The following is an 18,405-nucleotide window of genomic DNA, read 5'->3' as shown; positions in this document are numbered from 1 at the left end:
CGCTACAGTGGGCACGCAAGTGCAGTAGCTCCAGGCGCCCGAAACTGTGTGGGAGGGGCCCGAAGCACGCAGCCCCTAGCCCTGGCCGAATGGCCTCACTGGGGCTGCGTGAATAAGGTTCCGGTTCCTCCCACGCCCAGCTCCTGCTTCCTCCCGACCCGACTCGGCCTCCTGCTTCCCGCCCCCCGCCCCCGGACCAGACCCGACACCCGCTGTCTCCCCCGCCCCCGCCTCCGGACCGGACCTGACACCCGCTCCCCCACCACCCGCTTCCCCCCCCCCGGGACCAGACCCGACACCCGCTCCCCCCCCCCACCCCCTCCCGGACTGGATCCGACCTGACCTCCCTCCCTCCCACCGACCTGACCTCCCTCCCTCCCTCCCCCCGACCCCCCTCCCACCACCCCCCCGACCCGACCCAACGCCACCTACCTGTAAATCTGGTGCTGGGGACGGGCCGTACCCGAAGTCTCGGGCCCAGCCCGTTCAGCCTCCCTCCCCCTTCTCCTTCTTTCCCGCCCCCCCCACCCCATCTCCTTCTCTCTCCCCCCCCCATCTCTTCTCCCCTTCTCTTCTCCTCCTCCCCCCCATCTTCTCTCCCCTTCTCTTCTCCTCCCCCCCATCTCCTCTTTATCCCCTTCTCCCCCCTCCCCTTCTCCCCCCCCTCCCCTCCCCCTTCCCTCCCCTCCTCCCCCTCCCCTCGCTGTCAGAAACACAGACACTGACAGACAGAGAATGAGAGACACACAGACAGACAGAGAGATAGAGACACTGACAGAGACACACTGAGGGGGGCATCCTAGCACGCTGTTGGAGGGCTCCCGATGATGCAGTCGGTAAGTAGAAAATGTTTTATTTATTGATTTAAAAAAATATATATATTTTTCTTATTAATTTTTTTTGATTGATTTATTGGTTGATTTATTGATGTATTTATCATTTATTATTGATGATGGCTCTTTATTTGTAAAACTGAAGTGGTTTAATGTTTGTAAACTTCCCTTTAAACACCCCCCCCCACCATTCCCTACGCCTGATTTGTAACCTATGCCTGATTTTCTAAAGTGTAGACAAGGTTTTTTCGAGCGTACAAAAATCTTCACTTACTCCATTCTAAGTTAGTTTGGAGTAAGTTTTCACTCACGAAACTTTGAAATCAGGCGTAAGTGGCCGGACATGCCCCCTTTTGAAAAAAAAAATTCTGTTCAAAAGTGAAACTGTTCTAACTGACTAGAACTGGAGCAAACTAAATGACGAGAATTCCGATTTCTAAGATACTCCGTTCTACACCAGTTGTTCCTAAAAATCAGGAGCAAATCATGTAGAAACTTGGGGCCATTGAAACATAGAAAATAGGTGCAGGAGTAGGCCATTCAGCCCTTCGAGCCTGCACCAGCATTCAATATGATCATGGCTGATCATGCACTTCAGTACCCCATTCCTGCTTTCTCTCCATACCCCTCGATTCCTTTAGCCGTATTTGAGAGAGTGGGCACTGTAGAATTTTTGGGACCAACCAGATGAACGGCAGAACCTTTTCTTTACTTAACTATGTTGAATTTTTGCTGAATTAATTTCTTCCCCCTTCCGAGATTAGAGTTATCGACAATGACTGTAGTATTGCTACAGCTACTGCAGCGGAGATCAGCTACTACAGGGCACTATTTTCCGTACCACAACAGGTGATTCATTTAATCACTGAATTATTGGGGCAGACTGGCTTTTTTGAGATACAAATGGAGGAGAAACTAAATGTATTTGAATGGAGATACTCCTGTCAACCGGCTGTCAGGACAAATCATGTACTTACCTTCCGTACATGACTGGAAAAGAGTGTGTTCATATATTTGTCCTTTCGCTTCAGCTCGCTGGCTCTTGTGGAGAAGGCAGATGTCATCTGTGGGTTATCCCGCTTCTGAAAAAGTAAAGAGCTGATGAGTGACTTTTTCAATTCCATCACAAGGACAGTTGCCGTCTTCTGCTCCTTCACTAAAATGACTGTTTTTGTGTCATCCAGCCAACACGAGATTACCCTACTTCTTGCTGATTATAACAATTTCATTTCAAAATACAAGTACTTTTTACATGAGGAAGATCAGTGATAAAAAGTTAACAGGAAATTATGGGCAACTCTGAAGGTAAAACCTATCATGAAGTTGTGACTGATAGAACTCCCAGAAAGAATATCCCTAAAATTGAGGCAACTCACTTCATTTTAAGTATGACAAATAACAGCTTCCAAGTAATACATTAACAAAATAAAATTGATTCATCAAGACTTGTGAAAGTTATCTGAAAAAGGAAAATGACGTGTACGAATTGTACATTTGTTGTCACATTGCATTTAGTGATTAAAATGTTTTAATTTGCAGCTCAATTTCACACACTATCATACACAGCCTGAGAAACTGGAAATAGGCTCAGCATAAAGAGGCAACGGACATTTTCAGGCCTGCGGTAGCAATCTGACACAGTGGAAAATTCAAATCTCTGGAAATTTGATTCTGTGATGCACTGGATAGTTGACCTTAGGAAAGTCATGTACCGCAGTTGTCTTTAACCAGTGTCTAGGGTCTATTTTTGTGTTCACTTTCTCAGATATAACTCCCAAGTAGAACGATAGAAGCACGTAGCATAGGAGGAGGCCATTTGGTATTAGTGTCTGTGTCAGCTCTTGGAGCAATCCAAAACTAATCCCACTGACTTGCTCTCTCCCCATAATTCTTATTTTCCTCTGCTTCAAATATTTGTCCCTTTCAAAAAAACTCACGGTTCTACATAATTACACAAAATGAAATTAAAATTGCGTGTGATTTTTACATTTTATGCAATCTCTATCACAAATGCTATTTATCTTGAGTTACATTCATATCCCTTTACTAAAAATAAAACAATGAGGGAAGTACACAACATATAAATGATAGAATTATAGAATCTTACAACACAGGAGGCCATTCAGCCCATTGCATATGTGCAAGCTCTCAAAGAGCTATCTACATAGTCCCATTCTCCTTTCCTTTCCCCATACCCTTCTACAATTTTTATTTTTAAAATATTTATCCACTTCCTTTTTAAAAATTAAGGATTGTAGCTGATATAGTATTTGATATCCTATCAACCCTGTTACAAATTTCTAACTTCCTTTGTTCTATTGGTGTCAATAAAATCCTGAAACTTTAAAGAGAAGATACAAGCCAATGCTTTAATTAACCAAGTTCTGATGATAGGCCATACGCAAAAGATTACATTGCCTTTTCTCTCTCAGTTGGTATCGGACCTAATTCACATTTCCACCATTTTCTATTCTCACTTCAACTTCCAGTATTTAAGTCTTTTCTTATGCTCTCTTCGGCAGCCCGTCTTTGCACAATAAGGAACAGACAGTAATAAAATCATCCCTTGCTTCATTTGCACCTATATTACAATCTATGGCACTAGGCTCCAGGCAGTCTCCTTTCTATTGGCTAGGATGATAGCTGCACTGCAGAACTCCAGTGATCTTCTCAATGGCAGTGAGGCTCTGCTCAGTTGCCAGTGGGGATGACATACTGTGCTCCCAGAGGTTGAAATGGAACTTCTAAAGGTAATGTAACAACTGAGATCCGTCAGAACCCAACACCAGTATAGCTTACTGATTTGAGTATAGATGCGGGAGTCAAACTCTATCCTTCACCTCAGGGTGGGATTTATGAAATAGTCCCTGCTGAGTTACTTATTTCATATCCAACTTTGGAACTTGCTGACTGTTTTGGTCAAGGCACAATGAAGAAAGAGAGAGAAGAGAGGACTCCCAAATATTTTCAGTTTTCCCCATTACATTATCAGGCAGCATTGTTTCAAATGAACGATCAGTGCGAGATGTGAGGGTCTTAGCCACTTTGCTAGCAAGCTACTGATTTCTTCCTCATGTCCTCTGAAGGCACTGACTCTTCTAATAGCACAGCATCCCTCCTGTACCCAGCCCAAGTGGGCATTCTTCATGGGTGAAGGTGGACTGGAATGCTGTCAGGAACCAATACTCCTGAACCTGGTCTTGACCTCACCCAATGCCACCACATTTCAGAGGTCGGAGGACTGGATGATGATCAGGAGCAGGAATCTTGGATGATTTTCCCCTTCGCTACCTCAGGAGTGCTGAGACAACTGCAACCTCAGCCCATAATCTAGAACCCTGTGATCAGTGTGGGACAGTTCATCTACCCACTGAACCATTGAGGGAGTCTTCAGCTGCTCTATTTGACATTTCCAAGTCTGCATGCATGCAAATATGCTGCAATGCCCTACTGTCTCTACTTTGCACCTCCAATCATGCTGGTTAGTAGTCTTTATTTGTGCTGTGACATAAAGGCAAAGGAACTGACTTGTAAAATGGTGAAAACAATGTTTTATATTCTTAGCACATGCTTGTAAATAGCTCCCGTGGTTATACTGTGCACAAGCAATTGTCTGATCCAAATGCATTCAGGCCTCACTAGTGACTGGCATTAAATAAACTTAATTCAACAAACAATGCCACCATTTTAAACATCCATTGCTTGAGGTTTTATTGGACTGAAGGGGATAATTCTTGCACATGCTCAGTGTTTGGCATTGGTATAATCTGGGCCTTTCACCTATTTGTAATAGGAGGGGATGGAAGAATGGTCAACAGACAACTGACTGATGTCAATGCATGAAGGAATCAAGCAGAAAACTTGTAGTAACTAGAGGTTTGTTATTTTTCAATGCATGCACTAGTTTAGAGTCAAGAAGGTAAACTGAAAAATCAGAGGATTTTACTGATTAAGTAATGATCACCGTTAGACATTTTGTAAGATTACTAGATGATTTTTTTCTTTTATAGAGTTTTACAATTGTCTGTGTGCTTTAAGTAAGCGGAGATTCCTATTGTGCAGGGGGACATGATACCTTAATTCCAAATTGAATCAGGTGTTAAAACCCAATTTATACCAGAAGTATGAATAAGAGGAACCATTTAAATAAACTTGCTGATCTAATTAAAGTAATTGGAAATTCAAATACCTTAAACCTAACTGCCGTTTTACTGGTTGGGTGCATGACATACTTTGTCAGGACAGTGTTTAATTGGTGTCGTGGACCTCTTTACTAGCTATCCAGTCAGTCGAACATTGCACACCCCAGTAAAATTAAGCTGCTGTTGAGAAATGCACAGCTGATGATGTTGCCAAGGGAAGGAGACTCAAAATGGCTGCTGTTTGTTCCTGCAGAAAATTCAGTTTCTTAAAAGTGGTACATATATTTCTTCTCACTGTTATGTTTAGAATAACGCCACAAGACTGTATATCTTAAGCTCAAACTGTTGTGACCTCGGTCTCTTTATTGTAACTCCAGAGTGAGGAGGCAGCATGGTCGACTGCCTTTTATACCTGCTTGCCCAGGGTGTGCAGGTGACCCTTGGGTCTTCCACAGGTGCGCCCCCTGGTGGCAAGTCTTACACATTGGTAATGTTTACATACATAACATCACTCCACCCCAAAGTCTTAGATACAAGTTATTTACAAGTTGAGGTGATCCGGGGCTCTGCGTTCCCGGGTTGATCGCCTGAGTTGAAGTTCTGGCATGGGTGAGTTGGTCAGATCATTGCTGCGCTGTGGTGTGGCTGGTCTGATCGGACTGTCGGGCATGGTGGGTTCATCTGCGTGGTTGACCACGAGGTCGATTGCTGGTTGGGTGTGTGTGGGTGGATCAATGATGGTAATGTCCTCTTCAAATTGTTCTTGGTTGTCAGTGAACTGCAGTTTGGTCTGATCTAAGTGCTTTCTGCACATTTGTCCGTTCAAAAGTTTGACAACAAACACTCTATTCCCCTCCTTGGCTAACACAGTGCCAGCAACTCATTTGGGACCATGACCACAATTGAGAACAAACACAGGGTCATTAACTTCAATGTCGCGTGATACAGCCACGCGTTCGTGGCACATGTTATGTCGGTGATGCGGGTTTCTACATGATCATTGAGATCCTGGTGGACTAAGGAGAGCCTGGTTTTGAGTGCTCTCTTCATTAGCAATTCTGCAGGGGGAACCCCGGTAAATGAGTGGGGTCGCGTGCAATAGCTGAGCAGAATCTGAGATAGCCAGGTCTGCAGGGAACCGTCCGTCACACGTTTCAAGCTCTGCTTGATGGTTTGGACTGCCCGTTCCGCTTGACCATTGGATGCGGGCTTAAACGGTGCAGACCTGACATGCTTGATGCCATTGCGGGTTATGCACTCGTTGAATTCCAAGCTGAAGCACGGTCCATTGTCACCAACAAGGACATCGGGCAAACCATGGGTGGCGAACATGGCCTGGAGGCTTTCAATGGTGGCAGTAGACGTACATGATGACATTATTGTACATTCAATCCATTTAAAGTAAGCGTCCACTGCTACTAGGAACATCTTTCCTAGAAAGGGGCCAGCGAAATCTATGTGGACCCTTGACCATGGTTTGGAGGGCCATGACCACAGACTCAGTGGGGCCTCCCTTTATTACATTGCTCAACTGTGAGCAAGTGTTGCATTGGTGTATGCATGACTCTAATTCAGAGTCAATGCCGGGCCACCATATGTGCGACCTGGCGATAGCCTTCATCATGACTATGCCTGGGTGGGTACTGTGAAGGTCGGTTATAAACGTTTCCCTGCCTTTTTTTGGCAAAATTACACAATGCCCCCATAGGAAGCAGTCTGAATGGATGGACATTTCGTCCTTGCGTCGGTGGAATGGCTTAATTCCGTCTTGCATTTCTCCTGGGACCACCGACCAGCTCCCATTGAGGACACAGCACCGGGTCCTGGCTAGTCCAGGTCCTGATCTGGCAAGCCGTGACGGTTGACCCCTCGCTCTCAAAAGCATCCATTACAAGGAGCAAGTCTGCGGGTTGCGCCATTTCCACCCCGGTGGTGGGCAATGGTAGCCGACTGAGGGCATCCGCACAGTTCTCCATGCCTGGTCTGTGGCGGATTACACAATCATACGCAGATAACGTTAGTGTCCATTTTTGGATGCGGGACGAAGCATTGGTGTTAATACCTTTGCTTTCTGAGAACAACGAAATGAGCGGCTTGTGGTTGGTTTCGAGCTCGAGCCGGAGCCCAAATAGGTTTTGGTGCATTTTCTTAACCCTGTATATGCATGCTAATGCTTCTTTTTCAACCATACTGTAGGCTCTTTCAGCCTTAGATAAGCTTCTGAACGCATATGCAACCGGTTGCAGTTTGCCTGATCCATTGGCTTGCTGTAACACACAACCGACCCTGTACGAAGATGCATCAAAAGCTAGTACTAAACATTTACACGGGTCATACAAGTAACTTGTTGGAACATAGCAGATTTCTGGCCTTGTTAAAGGCCGTCTCTTGAGCTTTACCCCAAACCCAGTCGTCACCCTTGCGTAGCAATAAATGCAATGGTTCCAGCAAAGTGCTCAACACCGGTAGAAAGATACCAACATAGTTGAGGAGTCCCAGGAGCGAACGCAGCTCTATCACATTCTGTGGTCTGGGTGCATTCTTGATGGCCTCCGTCTTGGAGTCCGTGGATCTGATGCCGTCCGCTGCAATCTTTCTCCCCAGAAATTCGACCTCTGGCACCAGGAAAACACATTTCAAGCGTTTCAACCAGAGTCCCACTCTGTGCAGGCGCTCGAGAACCTCTTTCAGGTTATGCAAGTGTTCAGTGGTGTTGCGGCCAGTGATCAAGATGTCGTGTTGGAACACGACGGTGCGTGGAACCGATTTCAGCAGACTCTCCATGTCCCTCTGGAAGCTGGCCGCTGCCGAACTAATCCCAAAGGGGCATCTGTGGTATATAAACAGTCCTCGTCAATTTTTTCGAAGGTTTAGCCAGCTCCTGTGTCATGTAAGCAGAAGCTAGATCCAGTTTGGTGAACGACTTCCCCCCTAGAGGCATTGCAAGCAGGTCATCCGCTTTGGGTAGTGGGTACTGGTCCTGTAACGAGACTCGGTTGATCGTTACCTTGTAGTCCCCACAGATTCTGACCGTCCCATCGCTCTTCAACACCAGAACAATTGGACTGGCCCACTCGTTAAACTCAACTGGCAATATGATCCCCCTCGTTGAAGTCTGTCCAGCTCGATCTTGACTTTCTCTCGCATCATGTATGGAACGCTCGGGCCTTGTGATAAACGGGTCGTGCATCAGGGACTAGGTGGATCTGCACTTTGGCGCCTGTGAAGTTGCCGATGCCTGGCTCGAATAACGACGGAAATTTGTTTAGCACTTGGGCACACGAGGCGTCATCCTCTGAAGACAGTGCTTTGATGTCATTCCAGTTCCATCGGATCTTTCCTTGCTAGCTTCTGCCAAATAGCGCTGGGCCATCACCCGGTACAATTCATAGTGGTAAATCATGCACAGCTCCATCATACGATACCTTCACTGCCGCACAGCCAATGACTGGTATGAGCTCTTTGCAGCAAGTGCGCAGCTTGGTGTGGATCGGACTTAGTTTTGCACTTTGTGCCTTGTTGCCCCCCAGTTTCTCAAAAGCATTCTGGTCATAATTGGCTGACTCACCCCCGTGTCCAATTCCATGGAAACTGGAATGCCTTTTAATTTGACTTTTAACATTATCGGAGGGCTTTTGGTGGTGAAGGCGTGTACCCCATACACTTCCTCTTCAGCCTCGGGTTGAGTTGCCTCTCTTACTCATTCAGCGTGATCCATGCTGGATCGGTCATCTTCTGCCGACTCTGCCACGTGGTGAGTCGCAACATGTCTGCACATTTGCTGGAGGTGCCCCATTGTTCCACAGCCCTTGCACACGTAGTGCTTGAATTGACATTGATGGGCTCGATGATTAGCCTCGCAGCGCCAACATGATACTAATAGATTCGCATTCACGCCCCACGGTGGACTCAGTCATCCTAGGTCAGGCCTCTGCAGGCCTGTAGGCCCTGCCCTGTACAGTTCTGCCTGCTGAAGGCGTTATTTTATGCACAGTACTTGCCGGTGAGTTCCAATGCTGCAACGATATCTGTTTAGTGTATCGTTCGTGGACATAAAAGCTTGGGCTATCGTGATGGCCTTGCTCAGATCTAGGGATGCGGCACACAGCAGTTTGCAAAGAATGACCTTGCGTCTGATTCCAAGCACAAAAAAGTCCCGCAACACTTCCCCCAAATATCCAGCAAATACGTATGGTTCCACAAGGCGTCTTAGGTCAGCGACATAGCTCGCCACGTCCTGGCCTTCGGAGCAGTGGTGCGTATAAAAGCGATAACTGTCATCAAAATGCTCTCCTTCGGCTTGAGGTGTTCCCGAACCAGCGTGCACAACTCTTCAAATATGTCTTGTCCGTTGGTTTCGTCGGTGCTAGCAGATTTTTGATGAAGCCATATATCGTGGACCGGCAAACGATAAGGAGAATCGCCCTGCACTTGATCGTGGTTTCTGCCTTTTCCACGAAGCACTGGTCAAAACGCTCAACGAAGGCTTCCCAATCATCACCCTCAACAAATCTCTCAAAAATACCAATGGCAGCCATAACTGTGAAAGTTCGTGATCTGTTACTCATCGCCAATTGTTATGTTCAGAATAACTGCACAAGACTTAAGGTCAAACTGTTGTGACCTTGGTCTCTTTATTGTAACTCGAGTGAGGAGACAGCATGGTCGACTGCCTTTTATACCTGCTTGCCCAGGGTGTGCAGGTGCCCCTTGGGTCTTCCACAGGTGCGCCCCCTGGTGGAAAGTCTTACACATTGGTAATGTTTACATACATAACACCCACATTAACATTAGGGGAGTAACTGGAATAGAAAGTATTCCGCCCTAGAATTTTCTTCTACTTAATGTCAGCAAAATGCCTGTGACAAATCCAATTGTTCTGCCAATGCGTTTCATCAAAAAGCAATGATGATGGGTACAAAACAGAGACACCCACCTCAGATCTCCACATCTAGCAAGCATACTGGAAAACACCACCAAGGTAGAAAAGAATAATACCGAAGACAAGATAGTGATGATCAAGTGATGCAAAGCTTGGGTTTTAAAAGCCTGAATACAGTAGGAGGAAGTAAAGATTGAGAGAAGTAAGGCATTCCACAAATTTGCATTTTGCAATGACTGTGAAAGGATTCATTACTTCACAGTTTGGCATTTAAGGTCAACAGGATCTTAGAGTTTAATGTTTCATTTGCAGGAAGAAGCATGACCCAAATTCTGGCTTGAGATACGAGAGGATGGAGGAGAGAAAGAAATGGCACTAGGCCGGTTTAGGGGACATTGATGCTGTACCAGAGAGCTGTCGAGATATATATTACAGAATGCAAAGGAGTTTGAAAATACAGCTCGACATTCATCACTAGGAAGTAATCAAGTTCAGTAACATAGGTACCGAGCACCTCATGTGACATCTCTTCTCTCTACTCCATCTCCCACACAAAAATACTATTTATGTGCAAATAGGCATAATCAACAATTCTGCAGAGAGATTAAGATTTGAGAACACAAAGATTCATTATTTCCTTCCTCCTCCCCTCATGCCAATTGAAAAGGAGTGTTGGGGAGGACAACATTCAGGCCAAACACATTCTTAGTCTCTAATTTCCTCCCTTTTACTTTATGCTGTATTTCTTTAGCTTGCCCTTTGGATGCACACCACCAGGTGTGGTGAAGGGGGGCAGGGAATTTACCTCGCTACCTTCTTGAAGGAGTCCAGTAAATTTGTCAAACATGATAATTCCCTTCTGAACTCATGCAGGCTCTTTCTAGTCAGATGCTATCCTTTAGATTATTTAGAGGATGCTCCTGTAGATTTCAGAGTTGAGCTATCTGAGAAGGATATTGATTTGTATTACTTTGTTAGGATCTGCTATCAAACTCCAACTAAAGATCAATATCAAGGCATTCTTTCACCATTTGATGCCTTTTCGTTTTCTTGACGCATGGAAATGTCTTTCAATATCCGACTTCTGCAAAGGTTACCTACAACAGCATAATAACCATGACGGGCTAAAAGAATTCTATGCAGGAAATATTCTTTGCTATGTACTAATGGTTGGTAATCAATAAAGGGAGCTATTTAATTAAACTGTTCAGATGGTGTTTAAGTGCGAGTGTGAAACACAAATGGTTTGTGCCAATAAAGTGAATGAGAATAAAACATGCTGGAAATAAATAGTCAATCCGTCAGCATCGGAGAGAGAAGAGATGGGTTAACATTTTAGATGCAGGCCAGATGTGACAAAGAGGGTTACATCCAGAAAGTTAACATCTTATTTTTTCCAGATGCTGATAGACCTGCTCTTTTTCTAGCATTTTCTGTTTTCATTTCAGGTTCCCAGTATTTGCAATTTTTTATCAAAAAATTCAACACCCAATTTAAATTCAGTAAGAATGTCTTCCTATTTTAAAATAATGTTCAATTTTTAGTTTTCTTACTGTCAGGTGGCAGGCACAGAGTATGGTGGTGCCAGTGTGACACAGGTTAAAGCCTGAAAGTTGATAAATGTTAGGGTACCAGAAGGTATACTTTACATAAAGTCTGTTGCCGTGCAAAATAGTTAACTTCCAATCCTTAACTAGATTGTTTTTGCAGTGCCTACCATGTCACTACAGCACTCTGCAATATATCAATCCATATTTATTATGGTTCCCCCAGCAACATATTTGTTATGAAATGCCCACCCTATAATATGCTCCCATGCAAACATATTTTATGTGGCTTTTCCTCCTCTCCCTACATGGCTAGCCTCTGTATCCATACTACTCACTACTACTCTCTAACAATCAAGATGTTTTCAAGATTTAATTATCCCTTTCCTTCTTTGTCTTCCACCGGCCTATTCGCTACCAGTCTGGATCATGGGAAAGTCCAGTCATGGATACTTCATGGACTTATTATTGGTTCTTAACAGCTATTTTGCTAGTAGTGTGATGGTGCATTCCCACCCTCCAAGTCAGTTATAATCCCTCCTGGGTTGGAGCTTGATTTCACTCTCAAGGCATGGCTATCAAGTCCACATATCAAATCTGTTGATGTCCAGCATATCACCAACATGCTTTTATGGACACCGACACCTTGACTGTCCGTGCATGCAAACATCGCACCACCACCCCTACGCTGTGAATATCCAATCTCCAGAGAATACAACTGCTACTCCAGCCGATCCAGGCTGATGTTAACAACCTACCACCAATCTGTCTCAAACCTAGGTCGTCATTTTGGACCATCGCCGAAGCCCTTCAGTGATCTCCCCTCAGCCTCGATGACCGATGGTGAAATGCTTGGAAGAACTGCGACATATGGAATGGATTCCTTATAGGGGACCACACAGTAGCATAAGTGTCAGCCAAGACTGGGCTCAAACTCTCAACCCTTTGGCAAGAAACCAATGCATAGAATCATAGAAGTTTACAGTACGGAAGGAGGCAATTTCGACCCATCGTATCCATGCTGGGCAACAAGAGGCTATCCAGCCTAATCTCACTTTCCAGCTCTAGGTCCGTAACCCTGCAGGTTGCGGCACTTCAGGTGCACATCCAAGTACTTTTTAAATGTGATGAGGGTTTCTGCCTCTATCACCTTTTCAAACAGTGAGTTCCAGACCCCCACAACCCTCTCCGTGAAGAAATTTCCCCTCAAATCCCCTCTAAACCTTCTACCATAAATACATCAATGAATTCTGTTGGTGACAAATTTCTCAAACAGCTGCTGAACTATTCCTTTATAATGAAGATTCCCAAGGATACAGTACTAAAAGTTGCCTAGTAGATTAGGTCATTGCTGGTCTCTGTGGGTTCCAGTGAGATGAAAAGCCCAGCAAAGCTGCCAGACGCAGGCTGTAACCCAGAGGGCTGCTGAAGCTCATTAATGCACAGAACCATTGGCAGCTGAATGGAGCTCTCTCTCTCTCTCTCTCTCACACGCATTCAGCTTTAGACAGATCCGATTTCTGCAGTCACAAATCCTGCTGCGAAGAAGGGTACTGCAAATAACAGCAATGCAAGTCAGTCAGTCAGAGCCAGAGAATGGCTGCAGAAAAGAAGCAGAAGGAAGGTAAAGGATGGAGGGATGGATTGGGTCCAAATGCCGGCAATGTCACCCCACTCACGATACAGACTACATATACCTCCTGGAAGAACCATTGAGATAAAGACTAGAACCACAGACTGCTCTTTGTATGTAAAGACATAGCCACGAGGAGAGCAAAAAATTCTCAAACGGGTTCATAAATTCCTGACCTGAGTTGGGAGAGAATCAAATAAAATTTATGAACAACAAATAGAAAATGCTAGAAATACTCTGCAGGCCCATTAGAATCTGAAAAGAGAAATCAAAGGGGGGATAAACTGGGTGGCAACAGTGGCGAGGCGCGAGACTTTGCGCCAGGCGAGAAATTTGGGTTTACGCCCCCAAAACAAAGTGGAGCATAAAAAAAAGTGATAGTTTCTGGGGCGGCAGCGGAGTGGATGCATCGGCTGCGGGGCGCAGGGCTATGCACTGGGTCGCATAGCGCTGCCGCGTAGTAAGGGCTCTTCCCTTAATTAAAAGGAAGGGTCCAAGCTGCAAACTCTGCATTATAGAAATGGTCCAACTTGGATCACCGGCCACTCGGTTCACGTCCCCTGAAGCTGTCGCTGCCATCGTCCGGCGCAGCTTCAGGGGGGGCGATACCCAATTTAGGGTCCGGTACCCTCCGCACAATGATGACATCATCATCGCCAGCGTAGAAGAGTGTGGCACTATGGGTTACCGCCACAGCTAAACTTCCACCGAATTTAGTGGAGTCATTAGCGGTTTGCGTCCTATCAGCGCCCCCCCCCCCCCGGGGGTGTTAATGGGTGGCGCAAATGACCTGAATTTCTCGGCCAAAGAGTAACATTTAGGGTAAAGAATCACTGTTCTGACAAAACTGGTCTTCACCCAAAGCTTTGATCTCTCTTTTGGTACATAAGATTTCAATAGTAAGAAACGATATTGGCTCAAATGATAAGGATGTTGAAACAGTATGGGTGGAGATAAGGAACAATAAAGGGGAAAAAGGTCACTGGTGGTCAGAGTCTGTAGGCCCCCTAACAGTAACAACTCTGTTGGTCAGAGCATAAACCGGGAAATAGTGGGGGCTTGTAAAAAGGGGATAGCAATAATCATGGGTGATTTTAACCTCCATATTGATTGGACAAATCAAATTGATCAGGGCAGCCTTGAGGAGGAGTTCATAGAATGCATAAGGGATGGGTTCCTTGAGCAGTATGTAATGGAACCAACTAGGGGTAGGCTATTTTAGATCTGGTCCTGTGCAATGAGACAGGATTAATAAACAATTTCCTAGTAAAGGATCCCCTCGGAATGAGTGATCATAGCATGATTGAATTTCAAATTCAGATGGAGGGTGAGAAAGTTGGATCTCTAACCAGCGTACTAAGCTTAAATAAAGGAAACTATGAAGGTATGAGGACAGAGCTGGGTAAAGTGGACTGGGAAAATGGATTAAAGTGTAGGACGGTTGATGAACAGTGGTGTACATTTGAGGAGATATTTCACAACTCTCAAGAAAAATATATTCCAATGAGGAGGAAAGGGTGTAAGAGAAAAGATAGCCATCCGTGGCTAATTAAAGAAATAAAAGACGGTATCCAATTAAAAACAAGGGCCAAAACTACCAGGAGGACAGAAGGTTGGGAAGCTTTTAAAAGCCAGCAAAGAACAACTATAAAAGTGATTAAGAAAGGGAAGATAGACTATGAAAGTAAACTAGCACAAAATATAAAAACAGATAGCAAAAGTTTCTATACGTATATAAAAAGGGAAAGGGTGGCTAAAGTAAATGTTGAGGACGAGACCGGGGAATTAGTAATGGGGAACATGGAGATGGCAGAAACTCTGAACAAATATTTTGTATCAGTCTTTACGGTAGAGGGCATTAACAATATTCCAACAATGGATAGTCTAGGTGCTATGGGGTGGAAGAACTTAACCCAATCACAATCACTAAGGAGGTGGTACCCAGTAAGATAATGGGACTGAAGGCAGATAAATCCCCTGGACCTGATGGCTTGCATCCTAGGGTCTTAAGAGAAGTCGTGGTAGGGATTGTGGATGCATTGGTTGTAATTTACCAAAATTCCCTGGATTCTGGGAAACTGCAAATGTAACGCCCCTATTTAAAAAAGGAGGCAGACTATCATCTGTGATTGGGAAGATGTTGGAGTCCATTATTAAAGCAGTAGCAGGACATTTGGAAAAGCAAAATTCGGTCAGGCAGAGTCAGCATGGATTTATGAAGGAGAAATCATGTTTGACAAATTTGCTGGAATTCTTTGAGGATGTAACGAACAGGGTGGATAAAGGGGAACCAGTGGATGTGGTGTATTTGGACTTCCAGAAGGCATTTGACAAGGTGCCACATAAAAGGTTACTGCATAAGGTAAAAGTTCACGGGGTTGCAGGTAATATATTAGCATGGATAGAGGATTGGCTAACTCACAGAAAACAGAGTTGGGATAAATGGTTCATTCTCTGGTTGGCAACCAGTAACTAGTGGGGTGCTGCAGGGATCAGTGCTGGGACCCCAACAATTTACAATCTATATAAACGACTTGGAAGAAGAGACTGAGTATAACGTAGCCAAATTTGCTGACGATACAAAGATGGGAAGAAAAACAATGTGTGAGGAGGACACAAAAAATCTGCAAAAGGATATAAACAGGCTAAGCGAGTGGGCAAAAACTTGGAAGATGGAGTATAATGTTGGAAAGTGTGAGGTCATACACTTTGGCAGAAAAAAATCAAAGAGCAAGTTATTATTTAAATGGAGAAAGATTGCAAAGTGCCACAATACAGTGGGACCTGGGGGTACTTGTGCAAGAAACACAAAAGGATAGTATGTAGGTACAGCAAGTGATCAGGAAGGCCAATGGTATCTTGGCCTTTATTGCAAAGCAGATGGGAGTATAAAAGCAGGGAAGTCTTGCGACAGCTATAAGGCCACACCTGAAATACTGTGTGCAGTTTTGGTTTCCATATTTACGAAAGGATATGCTTGCTTTGGAGGCAGTTCAGAGAAGGTTCACTAAGTTGATTCCGGGGATGAGGGGGTTGACCGATGAGGAAAGGTTGAGTAGGTTGGGCCTCTACTTATTGGAATTCAGAAGAATGAGAGGTGATCTTATCGAAACATATAAGATTATGAGGGGGCTTGACAAGCTGGTGCAGAGAGGATGTTTCCACTGGTGGGGGAAGACTAGAACTAGAGGGCATGATTTTAGAATAAGGGGCCGCCCATTTAAAACAGAGATGAGGAGAAATTTCTTCTCCTAGAGGGTTGTTAAATCTGTGGTATTCGCTGCCTCAGAGAGCTGTGGAAGCTGGGACACTGAATAAATTTAAGACAGAAATAGACAGTTTCTTAAACAATAAGGGGATAAGGAGTTATGGGGAGCGGGCGGGGAAGTGGAACTGAGTCCATGATTAGATCAGCCATAATCTTATTAAATGGCGGAGCAGGCTCGAGGGGCCTTATGACCTACTCCTGCTCCTATTTCTTATGTTATGAGCAGGAGTGGGCCATACGGCCCTTCAAGGCGATGTGTCGGCTTTTAGTGCCATTAGTTTCTCAAGTACTTTTTCTCTACTGATATTAATTACTTTAAGCTCCTCACTCTTATTAGCCCCTTGGTTCCCTACTATTTTTGATATGGTTTTTGTGTCTTCTACAGTGAAGACCGATACAAAGATTTCTTTAGGTGCTGACAGACCGACCTGTTGTATATTTGTTTTATTGTTGATATTCAGCATTTGTAGGTTTCTTCCAAAATATTATTTTGCCACTAGTTTATCAATAATTGTTGATGAAACGGTGATTAAACCCTCCTATGCCATTGCAGTAACAAACCTATTGAGTCTTTAAAGTGTCAAGATCTCTCAGGGGCCCGCGATGACCAGTGAGTGACCTTTGTCCCAGTAGATGCAATGTTTATAAGGTTTGTGACACTGAAGTTAAAGTGATTGCCGTGGTGTATTTGCTTGGATTTGTTGACATTCACAATGTACTGTTCTCTGTCATTGTTCTGGTTGGTTGGCTCCTTTGTCATATCTGTAAAATCTTTCAGAAATATATATATATTTTTTTTTAATAAGAGCCAGTTGGGAAACTCATCGTCAACACCATGTTATGGGGCTGCTGTGTTGTACTACAGACGCTTTCCTATAGACAAATCTTTTACCAGCAGGAGCAGGGTGATCACTGCATTTATGACTAATTACCGGATTCATAGGGCTCAATTTTGGCCAGGATTTGCTCCCTTTTTTTTTTTGGAGTAGGCTGCTTTTTCTGGCATAACTTAAAAATCCCCATTTTCCCCAATCAATTTGCACCAGTGTAATTCACTTAGTTATTTTTCTTTAGGTTTTTTTTTCTCAAAAAGGGGCGTTACCAGCTACCTACGCTGTATCTGGCCATTTAGGCAACTTCGGCCAGCTAATAGTTACTCCATTTCTAAACTTAGGCCAGCATATGTGGCCACTTGAGAAAACCCTTGGTGAGTTAAAGAAATCGGTGCAAGTAAGTACATCGGAGGCCATTTGGCCTGGGATGGGGCGGGAAAGGAGAGGACCTGGACCTGAACCAACCCGTAGCAATGTTTGCAAACAAAAACTATTATATAAGAAATAAAAATTTGATGTCCTACCTTCATCATAAAACTGCAATTCACCTTTCTGCACTCAGCCCAGGAAGGCAGTGGGCCGGTGCGAGAGGCCACTCGGCCTGGGCTAGGGGCGGGACAACGGGAGGCCACTCGGCCTGGGCTAGGGGCGGGACAACGGGAGGCCACTCGGCCTGGGCTAGGGGCGGGACAACGGGAGGCCACTCGGCCTGGGCTAGGGGCGGGACAATGGGAGGCCACTCGGCCTGGGCTCGGGACAACGGGAGGCCACTCGGCCTGGGCTAGGGGCGGGACAACGGGAGGCCACTCGGCCTGGGCTAGGGGCGGGACAACGGGAGGCCACTCGGCCTGGGCTAGGGGCGGGACAACGGGAGGCCACTCGGCCTGGGCTCGGGGCGGGACAACGGGAGGCCACTCGGCCTGGGCTCGGGGCGGGACAACGGGAGGCCACTCGGCCTGGGCTCGGGGCGGGACAACGGGAGGCCACTCGGCCTGGGCTAGGAGCGGGACAACGGGAGGCCACTCGGCCTGGGCTAGGGGCGGGACAAAGGGAGGCCACTCGGCCTGGGCTCGGGGCAACGGGAGGCCACTCGGCCTGGGCTAGGGGCGGGACAACGGGAGGCCACTCGGCCTGGGCTAGGGGCGGGACAACGGGAGGCCACTCGGCCTGGGCTAGGGGCAGGACAACGGGAGGCCACTCGGCCTGGGCTAGGGGCGGGACAATGCACCGGGAGGCCACTCGGCCTGGGCTAGGGGCAGGACAACGA

The 18,405-nt window shown here is 45.6% G+C and overlaps 1 protein-coding gene across 3 annotated transcripts in view; it reads right to left on the bottom strand.

Annotated features, from left to right (window-relative positions):
• Positions 1-18,405, bottom strand: part of LOC139233977 (unconventional myosin-Id-like) — a 671,189-nt gene that overhangs the window by 267,331 nt on the left and 385,453 nt on the right. For all 3 annotated transcript variants that reach the window (XM_070864719.1, XM_070864717.1, XM_070864718.1), the window contains exon 19: positions 1,811-1,915. In XM_070864719.1, coding sequence (XP_070720820.1) covers positions 1,811-1,915 — 105 coding nt within the window. The remainder of the gene's footprint in view (positions 1-1,810; positions 1,916-18,405) is intronic.

This window comes from Pristiophorus japonicus, chromosome 21, assembly GCF_044704955.1.
Source record: "Pristiophorus japonicus isolate sPriJap1 chromosome 21, sPriJap1.hap1, whole genome shotgun sequence".
NCBI lineage: Eukaryota > Metazoa > Chordata > Chondrichthyes > Pristiophoridae > Pristiophorus > Pristiophorus japonicus.
This window is presented reverse-complemented; position numbering and strand designations above follow the sequence as displayed.